This window comes from Monodelphis domestica, chromosome 7 (assembly GCF_027887165.1).
Source record: "Monodelphis domestica isolate mMonDom1 chromosome 7, mMonDom1.pri, whole genome shotgun sequence".
Lineage (NCBI taxonomy): Eukaryota > Metazoa > Chordata > Mammalia > Didelphimorphia > Didelphidae > Monodelphis > Monodelphis domestica.
This window is the reverse complement of record NC_077233.1, coordinates 292,216,306-292,240,667: the sequence shown is the minus strand read 5'-3', so window position 1 is coordinate 292,240,667 and position 24,362 is coordinate 292,216,306. Positions and strand designations below refer to the sequence as shown.

At 37.6% G+C, this 24,362-nt stretch overlaps 1 protein-coding gene across 8 annotated transcripts in view; it reads right to left on the bottom strand.

Annotated features, from left to right (window-relative positions):
• Nucleotides 1–24,362, bottom strand: part of APC (APC regulator of WNT signaling pathway) — a 163,947-nt gene that overhangs the window by 75,235 nt on the left and 64,350 nt on the right. For 6 of the 8 annotated variants that reach the window (XM_007497809.3, XM_056803963.1, XM_007497806.3 and 3 more), the window contains 4 exons: nt 13,998–14,199; nt 10,987–11,095; nt 8,340–8,453; nt 904–987 (listed from right to left, as the gene is read on the bottom strand). In XM_007497809.3, the coding sequence (XP_007497871.2) occupies nt 904–987; nt 8,340–8,453; nt 10,987–11,095; nt 13,998–14,199 (509 nt within the window). Of the gene's footprint in view, nt 1–903; nt 988–8,339; nt 8,454–10,986; nt 11,096–13,997; nt 14,200–22,584; nt 22,800–24,362 lie in introns of those variants that run through there. The other 2 variants (XM_007497807.3, XM_056803964.1) reach the window with 2 other exon arrangements.

The window sequence follows — 24,362 nt, the reverse complement described above, 5'->3', positions numbered from 1 at the left end:
GAAAATTCTTCTAGGACCTCCTTGTTGGAGAATGGTTTCATTTCTCAGGCTTAGTTATGACATATAGTACAAACTAAATGAGTATTTCCTCCCTAATTCCTGCTTTTCATCCACAACATATAGTTTTGCTTCCTCATTGGCACTGGATTGGCCAGTCGGCCAGGAAGATGAGTCAGTATGATGACTTCTACATTCATAGGAGATAATTGTTAATTTTATAATTCTCTACAGTATTCCTTTGACTAAGAGGCTTTTTCTCCAAGGGCATTTGGCATCCAGAAACTTGTTTTTAAAAAACACTCTGATAACTAAATTTCAAGCTAATTGTTTTCTTTTGAATACTATGCATTTTATTTTATGCATTAAAATCACTAATCTCGGTAATCCATAGCTTCACCATGTTGCCAAAGGAGTCTACTTATGGCACAAAAAAAGTTAAGAATCACGGCCCCTTGTTATTTAAAATATAATTCAGTTTACATACAACCTTTCATGAACATAACTATAATATAGCATAGTTTATGAATTTTGGAGAACTGCCATGAAATGATATACTCCCTGGCAGGAAGGATTCAATGTTATATCTCCAATTATGTGTAAATATACATAATTAATATGCATAGGTCTATATGCATATTAATTATATCAAAGTAATGTTATATTAGTTAGGCACTATGACTACTCAAAGATAACACAGTAAGGCAGCACTTTTATTATTTCACTAATGAGGTTCAAGACAATAAGAAATAAACATTAAGAAACTATTTCAATTATTGGAACTAATAGTTGCAGTCCAGATAATCATGTTTTATCATTAATTCTATCACGTAAAAAATAAAACAAACACCCATCTTTATTTATATATAGTACCGCCTCTCCCCCCCCAAAAAAAACCTTACTAACCTCTGCTTCTGCAGGTTGGGACTGTAATAACTGTCGTATGCGAAGTATGTCTTTCTCAATTTGCTGAATTCTAGCCACTCTTAACTAAAAGAAAATGAGATAAAATTACATAAACTATGGTTGTTTTGACAAATTGTAACAGACTAATGAATTCTTTCCTTCCTATAGCATGAAATAGAATATAAATATTGATGAATTTGAGCATAGACAAATACCAGCTCAACTTTTAATATTTCACACTTTCTCCATTAGAGATAACTCCTAAAACCTCAAAGCAAGTTTTTAAAAGTTAAATTTTATTTTAAAGAAGGTACCAAACATTTAAAAGTAGCATTCAATGAGCAAATCTATGGGCAAAGTTAGTCATCAGAGGCAGGTATAGGATAAAAAAAAACAACCACACACAGCAAACATTCAGAAGCGAAGTGCCCCAAAGACTAAGAAACAACTAAGAGCCATACTGCATACAACAGGTTTCTGCAGGCAATAGATCTCTGGGTATAATGAATTGACTAAGATATTTACTGATTTAACAAGAGATGCAGAACTTGAACCACTCAAATTGAAGCCAGAACATCTATAGGCAATAACAAAAAACAATAAGGAAGCAATTCTATCTGCACCAGCATTTGGTATCCCAGACTAGAAAAAAACCTTTTGTACTGTTTGTTCATGAGCGGAAGGGGATAGTTTTGGGTATTGGTTTTTTTTTTTTCATTGTAACTTATTTAGCCAATTTAGAACATTATTCCTTGGTTACAAGAATCATATTTCTTCCCTCCCTTCCCTCCCCCCACCCTTCCTGGAACTGATGCTCAATCCCACTGGGTATGTGTCCTTGATCAAAACCTTTTTCCATGTTGTTGGTGTTTGCACTAGGATGTTCATTTAGAGTCTCCATCCCAAGCCATATCCCCTCGACCCATGTATTCAAGCAGCTGTTTTTCTTCTGTGTTTCTGCTCCCACAGTTCTTCCTCTGAATGTGGATAGTGTTCTTTCTCATAGATCCCTCCAAGTTGTTCAGGATCACTGCATTGCCACCAATGGAGAAGAAGTCCATTACATTCGATTGTGCTACAATGTGTCAGTCTCTGTGTACATTGTTCTCCTGGTTCTGCTCCTCTCACTCTGCATCAGCTCCTGGAGGTCGTTCCAGTTCACATGGAATCCCTCCAGTTCATTATTCCTTTAAGCACAATAGTATCCCATCACCATCAGATACCACAATTGGTTCAGCCATTCCCCAATCAAGGGACATCCCCTCATTTTCCAATTTTTGGCCACCAAAAAGCAGAGCTATGAATATTTTTGTACAGGTCTTTTTCCTTATTATCTCTTTGGGGTACAAACCCAGCAGTGCTATGGCTGGATCAAAGGGCAGACAGTCTTTTATCACCCTTGGGGGATAGTTCCAAATTGCCCTCCAGAATGGTTGGATCCATTCACAACTCCACCAGCAATGCATTAGTGTCCCGACTTTGCCACATCCCCTCCAGCATTCATTACTTTCCTTTGATATCATAATAGCCAATCTGCTAGGTGTGAGGTGATACCTCAGAGTTGTTCTGATTTGCATCTCTCTGATTATAAGATATAGAACACTTTTTCATGTGCTTATTAATAGTTTTGATTTCTTAAACTGAAAATTGCCTATTCATGCCCCTTACCCATTTATCAATTGGAGAATGGCTTGAATTTTTGTACAACTGGTTTAGCTCTTTATAAATTTGAGTAATTAGACCATTGTCAGAGGTTTTTAATGAAGATTGTTTCCCAATTTGTTGCTTCCCTTCTAATTTTGGGTGCATTGGTTTTGTTTGTACAAAACCTTCTTAATTTGATGTAATCAAAATTATTGATTTTTACATATTATGATTTTTTCTAGCTCTTGTTTGGTTTTAAAATCCTTCCTTTCCCAAAGTTCTGACAAGTATACTATTCTGTGTTTGCCTAATTTGCTTAGAGTTTCCTTCTTTATGTTCAGGTCATTCACCCATTCTGAGTTTATCTTGGTGTAGGGTGAGTGATGTTGAACCAAACCTAATCTCTTCCCCACTGTCTTCCAATTTTCCCAGAAGTTTTTATCAAATAGTGGGTTTGGGTCCCAAAAACTGGAATCTTTGGGTTTATCTTAGACTGTCTTGCTGAGGTCACTTACCCCAAGTCTATTCCACTGATCCTCCTTTCTGTCTCTGAGCCAGTACCAAATTGTTTTGATGACCCCTGCTTTATAGTACAGTTTAAGATCTGGTACTGCATGTCTTCCTTCCTTTGGATTTTTTTTTTCATGATTTCAGTGGATATCCTTGATCTTTTGTTCTTCCAAATGAACTTTGTTATTGTTTTTACAAATTCAATAAAAAAAGTTTTTTTGGTAGTTCAATGGGTATGGCACTAAATAAGTAAATTAATTTGGGTAGGATGATAATTTTTAATATGTTAGCTCCTCCCACCCATAAGCAATCAATGTTTTTCCAATTGTTTAGATCTAGTTTTAATTGTGTGGAGAGTGTTTTGTAGTTGTGTTCATATAGTTCCTGTGTTTGCTGCAACTAGGCTGCCCGCTCTGTGCTTCTTCTCTAACTCCTTTCCCACTGTCTGTGTTCGACACTCTAAGCCTGGCACAGCTTTGCCGCCTCCAGACCAGCGCCTTTGCCCGCTCAGAGGTTCCAACTGCCACTGGTGGCTTAGCGCTCTATGTGGGGGACCTTCCTTCTGCCTTCCCCTTAAACCTGAGTGTTCTCCAATTCTGGCTTTTGGGGGGCATACCTTTTGAACTGAGTCCACAGGAGGGTTCTTCCTTGGCTCTGTCTTGTTGTCAGGTTTGATTTTCAGTCCTCTAAGAGCATTTAGCTTGTAATCGGTAAGGAAGTGTTTTCGGAGGTCTGAACTTTCGCTGCCTTGCTCAACCCATGATATTTAACGCACACCCTTGCCCTGTGTCTGTGTATACACCTTCTAACTGCCCTAAAAATAACAAAGATTTTTGGAGTTACAAGAATCATCTCTCCATGTAGGGATACATAGTTTAATTTTATTAAATGTCTTTTCTCTTTCTTGTTTACTCTGTTATACTTCTCTTGAGTCTTGTATTTGAGAGTCAGATTTTCCATTCACCTCTGGTCTTTTCATCAGGATGTTTCAAAGTCCTCTATTTCACTGAATACCCCCAAAGGATTATGCTCAGTTTCACTGGGATGAAAGCTCCTTTGCCCTTTGGAATATGACATTCCAGGCTCTCTGTTCCTTTAATATTGCTAAAATCCTGACTGTGGCTCCATGTTATTTGAATTTTTTTTAACTGCTTGCAATATATTCTCCTTGAACTGGGAGTTCTGGACTTTGGCTATAATATTTCTGGAAGTTACCTTTTTTTAATTTCTTTCAGGAGGTAATCCTTTGCAATAAAGTGATCTTTTAATATCAAAACCCTACTCGTATCCCCATCAAACTACGTGACTGATCATATGTTTTCATTCCGTTTCCCTGTTTCTGCTCTCACAGTTCTTTCTCTGGATATGGATAGTTTTCTTTCTCTTAAGTTCCTCTGTGTTGTCCTGAATCATTGCACTGCTGCTTGTAGCGAAGTCCATTACATTTGATTGTACCACGATGTATCGGTCTCTGTGCACAACGTTCTCCTGGTTCTGCTCCTCTCACTCTGCATCAATTCTTGGAGGTTGTTCCAGTTCACATAGAAATCCCTCAATTCATCATTCCTTTCAGCACAACAGTATTTCATAACCATCAGATATCACAATTTGTTCAGCTATTCCCCAATCAATGAACATCCCCCTCATTTTCCAATTTTTTTGCCACCACACAGCATGGCTATAAATATTTTTGTAGAAATATTTTCCCTTATTATCTCTTTGGGGGTACAAACCCAGCAGTGCTATGGCTGGATCAAAGGGCAGACAGTCTTTTAAAGCTCTTTGGGCATAATTCCAAATTGCCCTCCAGAATGGTTGGATCAATTCACAACTCCACCAACAGTGTGTTAGTGTCCCAATTTTGCCACATCGCCTCCAAAATTTATCACTTTTCTTTGGTGCCATATTGTCCATTCTGCTTGGTGTAAGGTGGTACCTCAGAGTTGTTTTTATTTGCATTTCTCTAATCAGTTGTAATTTAGATGTGTGCCTCTTTTTCCAAGGTGCCAATTCTACCTTTCCAGAAATTCTTCTTTTCAGTGCATTTTTTGTATATCCCTTTCTATTTGGTCAATTATGCTTTTTAAGGTGTTCTCTTCATTGGATTTTTGTTCCTCTTTTATCAATAGGCCTTTTTTTGTTTTTTTTTAAGGTATTAATTTCTTCAATATTTTTGGTGCCTCCTTTGCCAAGGGGTTGTCTCTTTTTTTCATGCTTTTCGTGTATCACTCTCACTTCTTTTCTCAATTTTTCTTTTAGCTCTCTTATTTGATTTTTAAAATCCTTTTTGAGTTGTCTATGAATTCTTTTACAGTTTGAGAGCAATTCCTATATTTTACTTGAGGCATTACATGCAGCAGTATTGGTTTTGTTGCCTTCTGAATTTATGTTTTCATCTTCACTGCTACCAAAATAACCTTCCGTACTGAGTTCCCTTTCCTGTTGTTTGCTCATTTTCCAGCCTTTTTCTTTTCTTTTAATTAAAAAAACTAATAGCTAGGTTCTGTAATTGTGGTGAAAGGAACACTGTTTAGGTTCTTTGTGCAGGTACCTTCAGAGCTGGTACTGAGATCTATCTAATTTCAATTCTTCTAAGGTGGTAAGATGTAAGCAAAGGTGTGCTTAATATCCGTTTTCTGTCAATGTGTCTAGCAAAACATTGGTTTTGCTTTCCTTCTTTTCTATTTCCTCCCTCACTACTCTAATTTCCTCTTAGAAAATTGAATATTGTATACATCTGTAGTTAGAAGTGCGTTCAGGACTACAAGATGATGATGTTAAATAATCAATGGGGAAACTAGTCTCCCAATGATCATCAGGGGGGATTGTGAATCTTAAAATTTCCCAGAATCTACCTTGGAAAATTATCTTAAGGTTATGGTTAAGGTTACTCCCCATTTAAACAACGGAGGTACTTGCTCAGGAATGTATTGGGAACTTTAAAATTACTCCACCCATACTTAGGCATACTTTAGGGGAAGATAAAGTTGTAAAACTACTTAGTAAACAATGAAGGTACTTAACTCATACTTATAGTGAGGCAAAAGCCCTTAAGCTGGGCCTATTTTTAGATCTAATGCAAAAGGGTTTTGCTTGGAAAGATCTTGTGGTGAGTGATTAAAGACTGACTTAGTTTCTCTCTTAAAGAGAAAGGCTTAGGCCTTTGGCCTAGGCTCTAGCCTTTTCCTACTATTTCCTCTTAATCTGTCTCTTTCCTTTTCCTTAATTCCTTCATTTATATTAATTAAAATCTCCATAAAACCCAGCTGACTTGGGTATTTCATATTTGGGAATTTTTCACCATATTGAAGTTTGGATTGATACTCCCCCTCTTAGTCTCCTCCCAAAACCTTCCTCTATTGAGGGTAAAAACTGAACTCTTAGTTCACTTCGTATCTGCTGCTCTGCCTGGAGATTCCATGAAACGAGATAACTGTGATGTTGTGTTCTCTCCCTCCCCATCTCTGTTTTCCTGCTGTCTTTTGTATGTTTAGATTAATAGCTTTTTGAGGGCAAAGACTGTCTTTCCTTTTATTAGTACAGTGCACATAGCAAGGATTTAATAAATATTTATTGGACAAGGTAAGTATTTTGTATGCTTACCTAACTGATCTTCAATATTTATGCATTTTTATCTTGATAAGATTCCTTTCTATTATTGCCTCTTTCATATTGTTGTTATTGTAGAGAAATGCTACTGATTTGTGAATTTATTCACTACAATTTTGCTGAAGCTGTTATTTCAATTAATAACTTTGGGGAGTTTTATTTCCTATCTTTCTATTAATTTTGATTTCTTTCTCGTCTTATGTCTTTGCTTCATCCTTCCCCAGTTAAGGTAACAGTACTATATCTGTCTTATAGTAATTTGTACAGTGACTTCTCAACTTTTAAAAATAACTTTTGTAGTACTGGTGCTAAGTATTTTTAAATAGTATATTATGCTGAGAATCCATCATATTATCATCTAGTATTGTGTTGATTTGATTTTCCAGTCCTACTAGCCCCCTATGTCTTATCACTTTCATGGCTGAACTCTTGAGAAGACCAACTACAATGGTCTATTTCTTTTTGTCTCACTCTCTTTTTAATTCTGCAGTCTGGTCTCTGATCTCATCACTCAGCTAAACTGCTATCTCTAAAGTTACCAATCATTTCTTAATTACTGAACCTAATGACCTATCGGCCATCTTACCCTCAATATGTTGAAAACTGAATGCGTTGCCTTCCCCACCAAACTGTCCAATCCAAATGTCTTTATCACCACAGCTGGCAAAACCAATGTGTCTTGGACACTTCACTCTCTTATCTCCCATATCCAATTTAATACAAAGTCCTTCTGATAAGACTTCTCGACATCTCTTGTAGACGTTCCCTTGTCTACTCGAACACTATCATAATTCCCCCATGCTTGGTCTGTAACTACATTTCTAGCTGGTCCTCATTCATCTATTCTCTCCTCTAGTCCTCCATTCAGTTATCAGTGATCTTTGTGAACTACAACGAGATTTGGGAATTAGATAGGAATTTAAAAACTCTTTTCCTGAATTGGAAGTGGTTTTTTTTAAGTCTTAACATAATGATTTTGTACCTAAGAATTTTTTCCTTTTTTTCTTAAGATCATTTTCACTTTCTGACTCTCATACCATTTTCCAACTCTCTCTAATAACATAGAGAAACATTTGAGCAAGACAAAGCAACACATTAATCATTTCTGAAAACACTTGCAGAATTCTGTATCTGTAGTCCACTGCCTAACAAAAGAAGAGATATTTTGAGGCAGCTACCGAGCCTAGTGAACAAAGCCAGGCCTAGAGACAGGAGGACCTGGATTCAATGGCCTCACACACTTTCTAGCTGCGCTCTGTGACCCTGGGATGGTCACTTAACCCCAAAAGCAGAACCCTTACCACTCTTCTGCCTTAGAGCTGATACCTAATATCCATTCTAAGACTGATGATAAGAGTTTATTTTAAAATAAATAATTTTTTTAAAGAGAAGGGACATTTCAAACTCAGTATTTTTCTAACAGTAATTTTGGTTTAATGAAATTATGATGTTAAAATTAGATGTGTCCTCATGTGTCAACTTAAAAGTTAATTTGTCCACTTGTAAACAGCTTTGGCACGTTAAAGGTATGGTACAGAAACTAGCTGCTTCTCCATTCCAAAAACTGCTCTAGAATATGTCTGTGGTAAAATTACCCATCAGTTTTTAAAAAAGAGCCTCCACATTTCAATAGAACTCCAATGACTTTCTAAGTTACTTAAGTAGTACATTACCTGGGCTCGTTTCTCCATATCCTGACAAGTACCTAGCTGCTCCTCCATTGCAGCTCTGATTTGTCTTGCTTCATACTCCAACTGCCTCCTAGTCATATCTGTTTGCAATGAGAACTGGGGCGGGTAGCAAAGGAAAAAACAGCGAAGGACAGAAAAAATGTAAAGATTAGCAAGTCATCAGTGTAAAACCTTTATGGCTAATCATCAAACAGAATAATGAAATGAGGACATGAAAGAACGACTGACAAATTTCATAAATCGGGGTGCTACATATGCATATGTATATGGTGAATCAGACATGTCAAGGTTAAGACAAATCATGTGGCTTGATTACTTGGGTTTGCAAAATAAAGCAATAACTAACCTCATTTCCCTTTGTGAAATCCAAGAGTAAAATTCAAATATATCTGCCTTTGATTCTGGCCACAAATTATTTGAAAAGAAGGCATACTTTCCTATCAGTGACAAATAATCAGTACCAAACAGCAATATTTGTACGTCCCGGAAAATAATGGCTAAATAAACTCATTCAAGGACACACTAGGTATGGATGTGACACTGAGTTCTCCAAGCCTTTGTCAGTGGTAATACAAGCTTTGGCTCATCCTACCCAAAATGAAAAGGCTTGTAATATAGTCTAGGCTACAGAATGTATGTCTTTGTCATCTGAAAAACTAAGCTAGGTTCAGAGAGGCTAATCACTAGAGGAATGAAATTTTGGGGCCACAACAACTAAAAAAAGACCTTTCTTGAAAATAAAAAAAGTAATAATTGGATGAAAATAAATTCTGATACTTTTAACAAGTTGAAAAACATTTTGAAAATTATTTTTAAAAATAATTAAAATAATTATTTTTTAAAATTTAGCATTAAGAATGGTTTTCATCTACATAACTTGAGAAAGGTTCAGAGTATGTCCAATCATTTAAGACTACACTTGAAGCTAGCTTACATTATTGATCATGACAGACGAATAAAATAAAAGGGTGAAAATTATAGTCATAAAATCTCACTGTTCAAAGAGGCACTATCATTCATTTGAAGACACAGTAAGAAGGAAAACCCTCCGTTTTACGAAGCCACCCTCTATCTCTTGAATCGTTCTAATTCTAAGTAGGTTTTCCTTCTCTACAGAATTCAAGAGGAAGATGAGAAAGGAAAAGATATGGATTTTTTTCTCAATGAATACATTTTCCTTACAATATGAACTAAGTAAGAATGGTGCTTGTCTAAAAGTAAATAGCAGATAAAGATAATAACTTCCTTATATGAAAGCCTAAACATACCCATCCCACTTCCTAGTTCTGCCTCTAAGATCAAGGAAAAGTCAAATAATCCCTCTTCCAAGAGAGGACCTTTCATCCACGCCATCATGTCTTTTCATTTCTCAGCTTAACATAAAAGAATGATGAGTGAATAATGAAGCACATCATGTAGCATAAGGGACAGGAACACGGTTACGAGCTGGGGAGACGAATACAAATAAACAAAACAGTTACAGTCCTTACAGCGCTTACATTCTAGTGGAAGAAGATAATAAATAGAGGTGGGGACTACGGCATGGTTTAGAAATGGCTGGGCAGGGATAGGGTTGTCTGGTTCTGGGTATGACCAGGTGAAAGCTCCCAGGAATACAAGCTAAAGTTCTGCAGGGAGATGACGATGATAATGGCGGAGCACCAGTGTGGTTGCATAAGGTAAGTACTTAAGGTATTTTGTGATGCTGGTTGTTTGCTTCCTGAATCTCTCCTAAAATGTGGCTCCCAAAATTGAACACGATGTTCTAGCTCTGATTTACAAGGGCAGAGTAGAGGGGGGCTATCACTCCTTCTGTTGTGCATGCTATAATACTCTTATTGTAGCTCTAGACCGCATTGGTTTTTTGTTCTTTCCACTAAAATTCGCAGATTGTTTTCAAATTGTTACCTAGTCACACCTCCCTATCTTGGACTTTTAAAAATGTAAGAGTAATCTTTAATATTTATGATTCCTATTCCAAGGCGTGCTGGTAAATGTCTGGAAACTGGCTCTATGTAGGGAGAGAAGGGAAACACACTTTTAATTTCATATGAATTATTAACATTTTCTCTCTCATTTTCTTAACTCGAAACCACAAAACTGAAGCTCTAATTTGCCCACTGACGAGGTATAAATGTTCACAAGGAAAATATAACAATCAGCAAAGAATCATTTCTAGGTAGCTCCAGGAAATCTTTGATCCTATGAAACTGTATCTTCGTCAATTCAGACCAACGTTCTGATTCTTTGATTTTTTTGGATGCTGTCATGCACCATGTGAACTACCCGTGTCTTAGCTTTGTGACCCGCCAATTTAATAAGCATTCCATGAACGTGCTTAAGCCAGAGTTGTCTAAAAGTCGGAGGAGGGCAAAGCAGAGACCCCAAGGGGGCAATCCCTATAGACGGGCACGTCTCCCGAAGCACGACTCTCTGGACGCGGTCAAGAAGCAGTTCTGGACATACTGAGCCGCGCCGTCGTCGTGTTTAGGCACGAAGGCGACGGCTTCTTCCGAGCTGCCAATCACGGGATTTTGCGGCTCTCCGAGCTCCCTTTACAAAGACAACACAGCTAACGTGCGCTAGTACGTCTGCTGCCTGCATGCAGAAGCCACGGCTCAGTACTTACGTTTTCTGTTAGAGGAAGGCTGTCTATCCTTTTCGTTAGGTTTTGAAGCTGCGCATAATACCAGTCTTTCTCTTTTTCCTCTTTTTCCAGTTCTGCAAGCAGGAGGGATCTTAAAAACAAAGCAACACCTGTAAGACCTACCAGAGCACCCTGAGAGCACGTCTCAAAGTTGGAGACGCAACAAAAAGAACGAAATGAAAACAGTGACCTCCATTGCTAATTGGCTGGCGTCTTTCAAAACTCAGCTCAAGGGGGTGGCTGGAGAGCTGCATGGACTGAAAGCCAGCCTCAGACAGGAGGTTCTGCGTTCAAGTCTAGCCTCAGCTATGACCGACCACTGTCCTCCCTGGGAACCCCTCCACAGCGCGTATTCGAAGACAGCAAACAAAGAGCAAGCTGCGCTCCGAGGCCACCTTCTGCGGGACACCCTGCTTGGCCCCTCGGCTGCTAACGCTTTCCCTTCGGGGCCGCCTGCTCGTGTCCGGGCCGCACACAGAAGCTCTCCTCCTGGGCTGCCTCGCCTCCCCGACGACGTGCGCCCGGGGGCAGGGGCCAGGGGACGCCCTCGGCACAGTAGCTTCTGCCTAGCAAGCGTGACGTGTCTGCTGAGGGCCGACGAGGCTGCACCAGAAGGAGCGCGACTCCTGCTCTCCCACCAGTCGGCTGAGGGATACAACGTGTAACACGACGAGTCCCAACAGACCGCGGGGAGGCCAGAGAGAGCCCTGAAAGGGACAGAGACCAGGAAGGTTCCTGCAGCTGGAAGGGGAAGGCTTCGTCAGCGCAGAGGGCAGTTTGTGCGCGAGAAGCAGGGCGTCCCGCTTGGAGCCCAGCTGGCCGGGAGGCCGGCTGTGAAGGCGAGCCCGAGGCTGGAGCCCGGAGGGGAGCCCTTTCAGGGATACCAGAGGGAATCAGAGGCTCCTGAACATATCGCCCAGCAAGGGAGGGCGACGGGCTGTGGATGTTCTGGCCCTAAACGTTCACGCGAGAAAAACGAGGCCTATTATTCAGGCGAGAACATGCAAGTGGACAGGCAGGCACTATACGAAACAGTCTGAACAAACAAGACGGCTTCGCAGCGAACCAGCTCTTGGAGAAATTAATTAAATGGTATATAGGAAACGGAAGTTTTTTCCTGTCAAACAAGGACCAATCATTTAATAATAAATTAATTAATTAATAATTTAAAAATCAATATTCTTCTAGTGATGTTATAATTAAGTCATGGAAAACTACAGTCACCAAAGAATTAAAGTTTGTGTCACCCAAAGGACAATGGAAGGGAATATCGTGTGTATGAGAAGACTACCACAACTGCCCACAAAGAACTGTGCACGGTGAATAAAGGAGAGCAGTCATCAGAAAGATAAATTAAAGGCCAGAAAGGAAGGACTCATCCTATATGGAGAAAAGGGGATCATTTGTGGGCAATCTGCGCTTTCCAATATTCATGCAATAGCCACGGAGCAGAAAGAGCATGGGCTTTGTAGAGACACAAATGCAAATTTTGCCTTTGATGCTGTGTGACTGGGTAAATCATCGAACCACTCCAGGCCTCAGTTTCCTCATCTGTAAATGAATGTCACTGAGATCCAAAGTCACTAGCACACAGGGCAGAATTCCTATGAAGGACGCACTAGAGGAAATTATATCATATCAGAAGATAAAGGCAAAGTATTCCCGCTGATAAGCTCACAAGTCCATTATTGCCCAGAAAAAAGCAGGGGAAAGTATATAGTCAAGATACGAACCCAGGGCTCGTCTCAAGACTGTCTTCACAGTGGCATAACCGGACTCAGATGATAATTATCTTCCATGTTTTTTGAGAAAAAGAGTTGATAGGGATAGGTAGAATGCAGGTATTGACTCCAATCCTTTATTATCCACTATATATCATATTTAACTTGCCATTAATCCCAAGACTCATAGAACAAAAATTTGATGAAAAAGGTCAATAGATTAAAACAGCACTAGTTTAACTCCTTAAGAGTCAAATTTCATTTCAGATACACATCCATTATATTGGAATCAAAATCCACTACGACAGAAATAAATAGGAATATAACTTTTAAATTACCAGCATCATATGAAGCACCAAAAAGGTGCCAATCATTTTCGTACAGATCCATATTAAATGTTCATAATTTGAAGAATTTCACATTCTACAGAAATTAAGTATTTTTTTCCTCCATGTAACCCAAAAGGAATTTCTTTAAAGGGTTTGAATACTTTTTCCTAATTCAAGTTTTGCTTATGAATTTGCGCTTCTGATTTAGTTATATGTTCCATATATCAATGAGGTAATCTACTGTACTCCATTTAGTCATCATTCATGTATCAATGAGGTAATCAAGGATGGTTAGTTGAAGTTTTAGTAAACATAAGGCAAAATTACATGATCACCAAATTATTTTTGCCTCCTAAAATGACCTAATCTAATTTTCAAGGAGTAAAATCAGGCAGTTTATTTTCCTTTGAATGATCACTTCTAGATTCTTTGAAGGAAAATGAAATTTTCTTATTGTTTCCTTTAGATCTCTCATTTCATTTATATTGGGGGGGGGGGGTTAAACTCTGGCTTTCATTTCTTCCTAGAATCCCAGTAGATCGTCAGGCAAATTTGCCATTTTCTTTGGGATTTGTGTATAAATGATGTAGAATTATTCTTTTCTTTTGGGGTTTTATCTTAGGGATTCACTTAATACTATTTTATACTGTTGATGCTTTATTTTGTTTACTCATTTTCTAGCCTTATTTCATAAATTAGAACCTTGAAATCAAGGTGATACTGAAGCCATTTGAAAGGAGTGGAAGGGCTTTGGAATTTCCCCTTAGTTACCGATAAAACGTTTCTTATAAAAGTCATACCTGAAATGGTCACTGGCAGCTATTATTACCTACTTACACTTTCCTAGTAAAATACCAACAGAAAAGTGATGATGGCAATGCAGGGGAGCACATGAGACACTTTAATACGGCAATACATGTAAGAATAGAGTCTAGCACGGTACCTTTCTTTCTCAAGTTCTTCTAAATATCCAGTGCTTTCTCGGCTTCCATTCATGAAACCTCTTCTTGAAAAGGATCCCATGGGTACAGGACTACACTCTCCGGAACGACTCGATACAGAACCTTCTCTACTTCCATAGGAACGGATAGACATCTTTGGCCGAAGCTTCACTCCAGGGAAATTGCTGCTGTCCAAGTTGAGTTCTGAAACACAGAAACAGTCTTTCAGTGACATCTCCCTTAAATTATTCAAAATAATATAAAAGTTAACTTGATAAGTGAAATATTAAGTGAATGCCACGACCCTACTCTAATGGGCAAAATGCAAAAAAACAAAAACAAAACAATTTAATGAAAAATTCTAAATTGCTAAATAAAATTCTTTCGCTTCTTAATGTCTACTTAAAAAATACAAAACCTTTTTATGCACTTTTAGAATATACTTTTTTATATACTTTTAGAGAATAATTTGACTGTACTCAGTGAAAGCTGCAACACTTAAGGACTTGAATAGAACTTTTAAAAAAATGGAGATGACAGAGCTACAGAGATTACTTGATTGGGAACAGAAAGAAATTGCTTGGCTACACAAAGCACTTTTAAAAAATTGCCCTTTTGGTGGGATGTAAAGACTTTACGAAAAAAAAATGAAAAAAAAGCAGAAATACCAAATGAAACACTTATTTATCAAAGTGCAATAAAAATGACATTCAGTAAAAGGCTCTTTAACTCTAAAGAACTGCTTATTCAAACAGTAAATAAAAAACAACCACAAAATCTCAAAAAGAAAATGAGATATGTTAAAAAGTATGGAATACAATGAATGTAGCTCTGGAGAGAAAATGTATAGGTCTAAATTCTTTTATTAACAAAAGAAAGAATAATGAATTGTGTGTTCAAATAAAAATAACTGAACAAGAAATAATGTTCAAGCAAGTAACAAAATATACAGTCTGAAAGTTAAAGAGATGAACAAAATCAAAAGCAAGAAATTACCATTGCTTTAATAAATAAAAGTTGGAGCTGGTTTTTGCAAGAAACTACCTAAACTGATGGTTAGCTAAAAAGAAAATGAAACAGTAGCAGAAATGGAAAAATGGAGAATTTACAAAAATTGAAGACAGAATAAAGGAAGTGATTAAGAGTTATTTTTATTCAATTACATGCCAATACAACTGACAAAGATATATATATTTACAAAGGCATAAAATATACAGAAAAACAAAAGAAAAAATAAAGTATATAACCCAAGTTGCATTAGTGTAAAGGAACTCCCAAAGCAAATAAAGGACCAGATGAAATTACAAGTTAATTCTATTACAATACTATATGAACTATTTTAAATATGAAGGGGAAAAAGGAATCTTTCCAAGATTTATAAAACAAGGATCAGAGGTTCTATACCAAAACCTGGGAAAGACAAATCATCACAAGGAAATTATATGAACAATGACACAATAATTTTAAATAACATATTTGTAAGTAGACTATAAAAAAAATTAAAAAAATTTTTTTAAATCTTACTTCCATCTTAGAATCAGTACTATGTATTGGTTCCATGGAGAATAGCGGTAAGGGCTAGGCAATAGGGATTAAGTGACTTGCCCAGGATCACACAACTAGGAAGTGTCTGAGACTAGATTTGAACCTGGGACCTCTCATCTCTAGGCTTTTAATCCACTGAGACTCATTCATCCTCATGAATGAGTCTTTTTAAAGACCTTTGGGCATAGTTCCAAATTGTCCTCGAGAATGGTTTTGCCAACATCGATCACTTTCCTTTGCTGCCATATAGGTCAGTCTGCTAGGTGTAAGGTAGTACTTCAGAGTTGTTCTGATTTGCATTTCTCTAATCAGGAGGGATTTAGAGCATTTTTCATGTGCTTGATAGTTTCAATTTCATCGTATGAAAAGTGCCTATTCATATCCTTTTTGCCAATTGGTGAATGGCTTTATTTCTTGTAAATTTGCTTTAGTTCCTTATATATTTGGGAAATCAGACTTTTGTCAGGTTTGTGTTATGAAGATTCCACCCCCACCCCCCAATTTGTTGCTTCCTTTCTAATTCTGGCTGCATTGGTTTTGTTTGTAAAAAACCTTTTTAATGTAAATCAAAATTTGTAATCAAAATTATTCAATTTGTAATGTTCTCTTATCTCTTGCTTGGTCTTAAATTCCTTCCTTTCCCATAGATCTGACAAGTATACTACTCTATATTCCACTAATTTACCTGTAATTTTCCTCTTTATATTTAAGTCATTTACCCATTTTGAATTCATCTTGGTATAGGGTGTGAGATGTTGATCTAAACCTAATTTTTCCCAGACCGTTTTCCAATTTTCCCAGAAGCTTTTGTCAAATAGTGAGTTCTTGTTCCACAAGTTGGGATCTTTGGGTTTATCAAACACTAGCTGGCTGAGGTCATTTATCCCTAGTCTATTTTATTGATTCACCCTTCTATTTCTTAGCCAGTACCAGATTATTTTGATGATCACTGCTTTGTAGTACAGTTTAAGATCTGGTACTGCCAAGACACCATCCTTCACATTTTGTTTTCATTAGTTCCCTTGATATTCTTGATCTTCTGTGCTTTCAGATGAACTTTGTTACAATTTTTCTAATTCAATAAAAAATTTTTTTGGCAGTTTGATAGGTATGACACTGAATAAGTAAATTAGACTACATACGATTGTCATTTTTATATCAGCTTGTCCTACCCATGAAAAATCAATGTTTTTCTAATTCTATAGATCTAGTTATATTTCTGTGAAAAGCATTTTGTGGTTGCATTCATATAATTCTTTTTTTAAAGGTTTTAAGCCCCATTTATTTTATCATGGTTACATGATTCCCCCCACCCCATCTTTCCTCCCCCTAGCAAAGCTACCAAGCAGTTCCACTGGGTTATACATGCATCATTCTTCAAAGCCTATTTCATGGTATTCATATTTGCAGTAGAGTGAACTTTTAACATCAAAACCCTAATCAAATCCCTATCTAACTAAGTGATTGATCTTGTGTTTTTCTTCTGCATTTCTGTTTCCAGTTTTCTCTGGATGTGGAGAGCATCTTTCTCCTACGTTCCTCTGGGTTGTCCTGGTTTGCTGCTAGTAGAAAAGTCTATTACATTTGATTTGCCACAATGTATCCGTCTACGTGTATACAATGTTCTCCTGGTTCTGTTCCTCTCGCTCTGGGCATCAATTCCTGAAGGTCTTTCTGTTTCACACAGAATTCCTCCAGTTCATTATTCCTTTCTGGGATTCTCTTGTGTCTCTTATTTGGCCTTCAACATTTTTGTTTAGGTCTGGCTTATTCCTCAGTAATGCTTGAAAATCTTCTATCTTATTGAACAACCATTTCCCCCCCAAAGAATATACTCAGTTTTGATGAATAGGTGGGATGTAAACCAAAACTTACAACCCAACTATAGGTTGTAAAGCCACATCTTTTGCCTTCCTGAATATCATATCCCATGTCCTACAATCCTTTAATGTCGAAGCTGCTAGGTCCCGAGTGATCCCGATTGTAGTTCCATGGTATTTGAATCGTTTCTCTCTGGCTACTTGAAGTACTTTTTTTTTTCTTGGCTTGGTGGCTCTTGAATTTAGCTATTACATTCCTGGAAATTGTCAACTGAAGATTTTGTTCTGGAGATGATCTGAGAATTATTTCAATTTCAATTTTATTTTCTTATTTGAGAATCTCTGGGCAGTTATCTTTGATAATTTCTTGTTATATGATATCCAATGTTTTTTCTTCATCATGGCTTCCAGGTAGTCCAATAATTCTCATATTGTTTCTCTTAGATTTATTGTCTAGGTCAGTTGTTTTTTCAATAAGTTATCTCATGTTTTCTTCTTTTTTTTATTGTGTTGATTCTGCTTTATTGTTTCTTGATTTCTCATGAAATTGTTAGCTTCTAGATGGTCAATTCTGACTTTTTAAGGCCTGGTTTTCCTCTGTCAGTTTTTGGTTCTCCTTTTTCAATTGGCCCATTTATTCTTGCATCACTTTAATTTCTTCTTGCATTGCTTTCTTTTTGCATCATTTTCATTTTTTTCTGCACTTTTCCTCTACCTCTCTTAATTGCCTTTTGAAGTCTTTTCTGAGCTCGGTCTGATCCATATTTTTCTTTTGGACTTGGCGTGTGTTTCCTTTCCTTTCCTCTTCTGTGTCTGCACCATACTCTTTGTCTCCATAAAAATTCCTTAGAGTTAGGAAAAATGAGCAAACAACCCCCAAATCACCTGTTTTCTGGAAGTTGGGGTACCCTCTTAAATGTTAGGCCTTCCTTGATGCTATTTCAGGCATATTTTCTGAGTTGTTACTAGTTTACCAGATGGGTTGGGGGCTGAGTGCTCTGAGAGCCCCCTCACTGTGCTGATTCAGTTGACCCGTGAGATGCTGACAGCTTAAAGACTTTCCTTAGGTTTGGGTGTAAGCTTTTGATCCCAGTTTAAACTTGATCAGGTCAGGGGCTGATCAAATTCTAGCCCCTGGCTTAGGTTCAAGGTTTTGGTCTCAAGGTGTTCTTGATTCAATAAGGCACACCCTTGATTCCCCTGTCCTGGAGCGCCATCCTTAGTTTTGGGCAAAAAGATACTGGAGAGGCTCCCCTTGAGAACTGTGTCCTCACCCCAAACTATGGATTATGTTCTCATCCCAAACCCAGACTGGGATTCCTGGCTTCACTCTGGGCCCATGTGGATTGTCCTGGGCTGGGACGCCGGACTTCTCCACGGGTTGGAAGCTTTAAGGGGTGCGAATTGGCTTGGCCCAGTATTTTTCCTGTCAGGATCTCAGGGTCTGACTTAGCGATGGCTTAAGTTTGGAACCTGTGAGAGCAGATGTGGGGTGGCGGGGGTGGGGGGGTGGGGTGGGAGTGTTGTGGTTTGTTCTAGCCTTCACTTGCTACTTTGCCTCCTGGTCGCTCTGCTACCCTCCCCTCAGTTTCCCAGATGGTCTCGAAATACATTTTGGGTCTTTTTTTAAAGGTTGTTTCACTGTGACTCCATGTTGGTTCTTTCACTACTGTATTCATTTTGTGACGATATTTTACTCTTTGTTGGAGAGGATTTTTGTGGTAAAATGGAGCTGCTATTCTAGTTACTACTCCTGTTCATATAATTCTTGAATTTGTCTTGGCAGATAGATTCCCAAATATTTTATATTGTCTAGAGTAATGGAGTTTCTCTTTCTAAATCTTGCTGTGGGGATGTGCTGGAAATATATAGAAATGCTGATGCTTTATGTGGGCTTATTTTGTATCCTGCATATTGGCCAAGATTGTTAATTATTTCCACTAGCTTTTTAGTTGATTTTCTAGGATTCTTCAAGTATAGCATCATATCATCTGCAAAGACTGATAATTTAGTTTCCTCACTGCCTGCTTTAATCCCTTCAATTTCTTTTTCTTCTCTAATTGCCCCCAGCATTTCTAATACAATAATAAAGAGGTGATAATGGGCATCCTTGCTTCACACCTAATCTTACTGGGAAGGTTTCTTATTCCCATTGTAGATGATACTTGCTGATGATTTTAAATATACTGTCTATTATTTTGAGAAAAGGCCCTTCTATTCCTATACTTTCTAGTGTTTTCAAAAGGAATGGATGATGTATTTTGTCAAAGGCTTTTTCTGCATATACTGAGATAATCATGTGATTTCTGCTAGTTTAGTTATTGATATAGTCAATTATGTAGATGGTTTTTGTAATGTTAAACCAGCCTTGCATTCCTGGTACAAATCCCACCTAATCATAGTGAATAATCCTTGTGATGACTTCCTGAAAGCACTTAGCTAGTATTTTATTTAAGATTTTTGCATCTATGTTCATTAAGGAGACTGGTCTAGTTTTTGTTCTCTGTTTTCGTTCTTCCTGGCTTGGGAATCAGTACCATATTTGTGACATGAAAAGAATTTGGTAAGATTCCTTCTTTGCTTATTTTGTCAAATAATTTATGTAGTAATTGGAATTAGTTGTTCTTTAAATATATAATAGAATTCACTTGTGAATCCATCTGGGCCTGGGGATTTCTTCATAGAGAGTTCCTTGATGGCTTATTCAATTTCCTTTTCGGAAACAGGATTATTTAAGTTTTCTATTTCCTCTTTTTTTAATCTAGGCATTTTATATTTTTGAAAATATTTCCTATTTTTGCCTACATTGTCATATTTATTGTCATATATTTGGTTAAAGTAGCTTTTAATAATTGTCTTAATTTTCTCTAGGTGAGATTGACTTTTTCATTTTTGAAACTGTTTAATTTGATTCTCTTCTTTTTTTTAAATTAGATTTATCAGCATTTTGTCAATTTTGTTTGTTTTTTCAAAGTACCAGTTCCTAGTCTTATTTATTAGTTCAGTAGTTCTTTTACTTTCATATTTCTAATTTAGTTTTGATCTAGGGATTTTTAATTTGCTCATTTTCTAATTTCTTAAATCAATTAATCTATCTCTCTCACTATTTTGCTGATATAGGAACTCAGGGCTGTGTCCCATAAATTTTGATATGTTGTCTCCTCATTGTCATTCTCTTCAATGAAATTGGTGATTGTTTCTAAGGTTTGTTTTTTGACCCAGCAGTTTAGAAGAATTAGATTACTTAGTTTCCAATTAATTTTAAATTTGCCTCTCCATGTACCCTTATCCATTATAATTTTTATTGCATTCTGACCTGAAAAAAGTTTCATCTGTTAATTCTGCATTTGTCTGCAATGTTTCTATATTAGTACATGGTCGATCTTTGTATATGTACCAGGTGCTGCTGAAAAGACAGTATATTCCTTTTTATCCCTGTTCAGTTTCATCCAAATAGCTATTAACTATTACTTTTCTAGCATTTCATTCACTTCGCTTACTTCTTTCTTATTTATTCTTTAGTTCAATTTATCTAGTTCTGATAGGGGAAGGTTGAGGTCCTCTACTAATATGGTTTTAAAATTATCTGAAACTATCTATTTCTTCCTTAAGCTTCCTTAAGCTTCTCCTTTGAGAATCTGGATGCTGTGCCATTCGGTACATAAATGTTTAGTACTGATATTCCATTGTTTATAGTAGACCTTTTAGCAACATGTAATATCTTCCTTATCTCTTTTAATCAGATCAATTTTTACTTTAACTTTGCCTGATATCATGATTGCTACTCCTACTTTTTTTACTTTAGATGAGGCATAATAAATTCTGTTCCAATATATAGTAGGATTGCCATCTGTCTTATTTTCCCACTATTGATCCTTCTCTATTCCCTTTCACTCTGTTCCTCCTCACCAGTGTTTTATTTTTTATCACCCCCCCCATTTCTCCTTTCTTCTAATTACCCCCCCTTCCCTTGTCATATTCCCTTTCTATTTCTCTGTAGGGTAAGATAGAATTCTGTACCCCAATGAGTATATTTATTTTTCCCTCTTTGAGCCAGTTAGGATGGAGTAAAGTTTAAGCATTGCCCATTCCACCGCTATCTTCCCTTCCCCATACTGATTCTTCACCCCTCTTTATAATTTACCTCATTAAAGCTCACCCTTTCCTTTTATCTCAGTGCAATCCTCTTTTTCACTTTTTTTACACATCATATACATACATACATACATATCATCACATTTATATATACACTGTATCATCATAATCAGCTTACTTTCCCATCCTCTTTCTAAGTATATTCCTTCTATTTGCTTCACTGCCAAGAGTAATATTTGAGAATTACCAATATCCTCTTTTCATGTATAAATACAAACAATTTGACCTTAATAAGTCCCTTATATTTTTTCTTTCTTATTTACCTTTTTGGGCTTCTCTAGAGTCTCATGTTTGGAATTCAAATTTTTTGTTTAGGTCTGGCTTATTCCTCAGGAATACTTGGCAATCTTCAATCTTATTGAATGTACATTTTTTTCCCCTAAAGGAATATACTCAAGTTTTGCTGGATAGGTAACTCTGGGTTGTAAGCCTAGCCTTTTTGCCTTCCTGATATTTTTCAAACCTTCTGATCTTTTAATGTAGAAGTTGCTAAGTTCTGTGTGATCCTGATTGTAGCTACATGGTATATGGATTGTTTCTTTCTGGCTGCTTGCAGTATATTCTCCTTGACTCAGGGACTCTATTATATTCCTGGAGGTTGCCATTTGAGGATTTCTTTCTGGAGGTAATCTGTGAATTCTTTCAATTTTACTTTCTTGATTAGGATATCTGAGCTGTTTTCTTTGACCTTTCTTGTATTGATATCCAGACTGCCCCTCGCCTGTCAACCAAAGGGCCCCAAACTGGGATCTATGTTCTCACCACAGGCCCAAACTGGAACTCCTGGCTTTGCTCTGGGCCCACACAGATCAGCCCACTTCAGCACAGACTTCCCTGGGCTAGGATTCCGAACTTCACCACAGGTTTGAAACCTCAAGGGATGTGCTTTCGATTGGACCTTTATTTGCCCAGGCAGGGTCTCAGGATCTGAATGTAGGCTTGGGCTTAGGTTCTCAACCTTGAACAGAAGATGTGGGGTGGGGGGCTGTGGCTTGCTCTTCACTCCTTGATATAGTCTTGCCAACTGTGCTCCCCTCTCACCCCAGTGCCCCAGATGTTCTTTGCCTACCTTTTAGGTCTTTCTTTTCTTGAAAGTTGTTTCTCTCTGTTGTCTTGTTGGTCCCTTTACTCCTATATTCATTTTTGTGGTGTTAATTTAATATTGGATTCTCTTGGTGACCTTGAGCTTCTCTTCTTTACTCCACCATCTTGGCTCCACCTCCGGAGGTCTCTCGAAGAAAAGGTTTTGAAAAGCCACTGATCTGAGGACTGTCAATCAATTAGGGAAGTATAAAAGGAATTGTCCTGAAATAGTGAAGACTCAGTTATAATTATGTAGCCTAAATTTATAGTGAACTGTGCCAAGGGGATCTTATCCCCTCCCCCTCCTGGGTTGGTGACCTGATCCTTCAACATTCTTCAAATGCCAGCCCAGCATCTGTGAACATCAATAAAATTAAGGAGGCAGTTCTTTGGGGGGCTTTTTGTCACAGAAGGCTAGGTGAGAGAGATAACGGGGAGAAAAAGAGGTTATGTAGGCTAGGAGACATGTGGTCTGGGGCTTAGAGTAAAGGATGATATTTTTAACTATGCCTATCTACCTTTCCTATTAATAAACTTTATAAAATTAATAACTTGGTAGATGTATTAATTATAATAGAACCCAGTCACCATGATTTCTAAGATTTTCTGAAGCTTTATTCAGCTTCATTCATAGACACATAAGTAGGCAAGAAGGTCAAGGATGGTAGGAATAATCCAAGAAAATGTTGTAGTTAGGATAAAGGAGCAAAGGATCTGAATGACGAGGGCAGTATAGATTTGAACTGGTTCACCAAGTGGTCAAGATGTGGAACAGAAAACAATGTAAAAAGTGTTACACTCTTTCTACTTCCTATACTCTTTTCCCAGGCCAGATTAATGGCATAGGAAAAAATGGAGAGGATGAGAGACCAGAGATCATTCTGAGGCTCAAGAACAGGGTGCTTGTTGGGGGGGGGGGGGGGGGGCAGCTGGGTAGTTCAGTGGATTGAGAGCCAGGCCTAGATATAAGAGGTCTTGGGTTCAAATCTGGCCTCAGACACTTCCCAGCTGTGTGTCCCTGGGCAAGTTACTTAACCCCCATTGCCTAGCACTTACCACTCTTCTGCCTTGGAACCAATACACAGTATTGATTCTAAAACAGAAGGTAAGGGTTTGAAAAAAAAAACAAAGAATAGGGTGTGGGGGGGGTTGAAAGGTAAAAGGAGATGTTGAATGATAGCAGATTGTGATCCGATAAGGGAATTTCCAAATTAGTGAAAAGGAAAGTATTAGACGATGGCAAGATTAAGGGTATGGCCATTTATTTGTGTAGTGGGGTAGGTTATGTAAAATAAGGTGAGAACATGTTAGCTGTTTGAGGGCGTATCAAGTCCCTTAGGATGAGGGCAGGAGGTAGAGAGGAGAGATCCTGTGAGAGGAAGGCAATGAATTCATTAAGGAAAAAAGGGAGTATGCTAGAGGTCAGCGAACAACAGCTACAGAATTCTGATCAGGTGGCAGATAGGGAGTAAGAGAACCTTAAAAGAGGAAAGGTTACCCAGGGATGGCTATAAAGGGAGAGCTTGGAATAGGAATCAAGTACAAAGCTAGGAAATATACAGTTAGTAGTTTGTAAATCAGTGAAAAACGGGGACCACAAAATAAACATGAGAAACACAAAGAAATACCCAAGAGAAATATAAACATATAAAGACTTTTGTGAAATAGTGCAAAGTTTTTTTTTAAAAGGATGGTATGCACATAATATAATCATAAAAGAAGAAAAGTGAATGAAAACGACAGAGAATCCTGATGAGAACATTG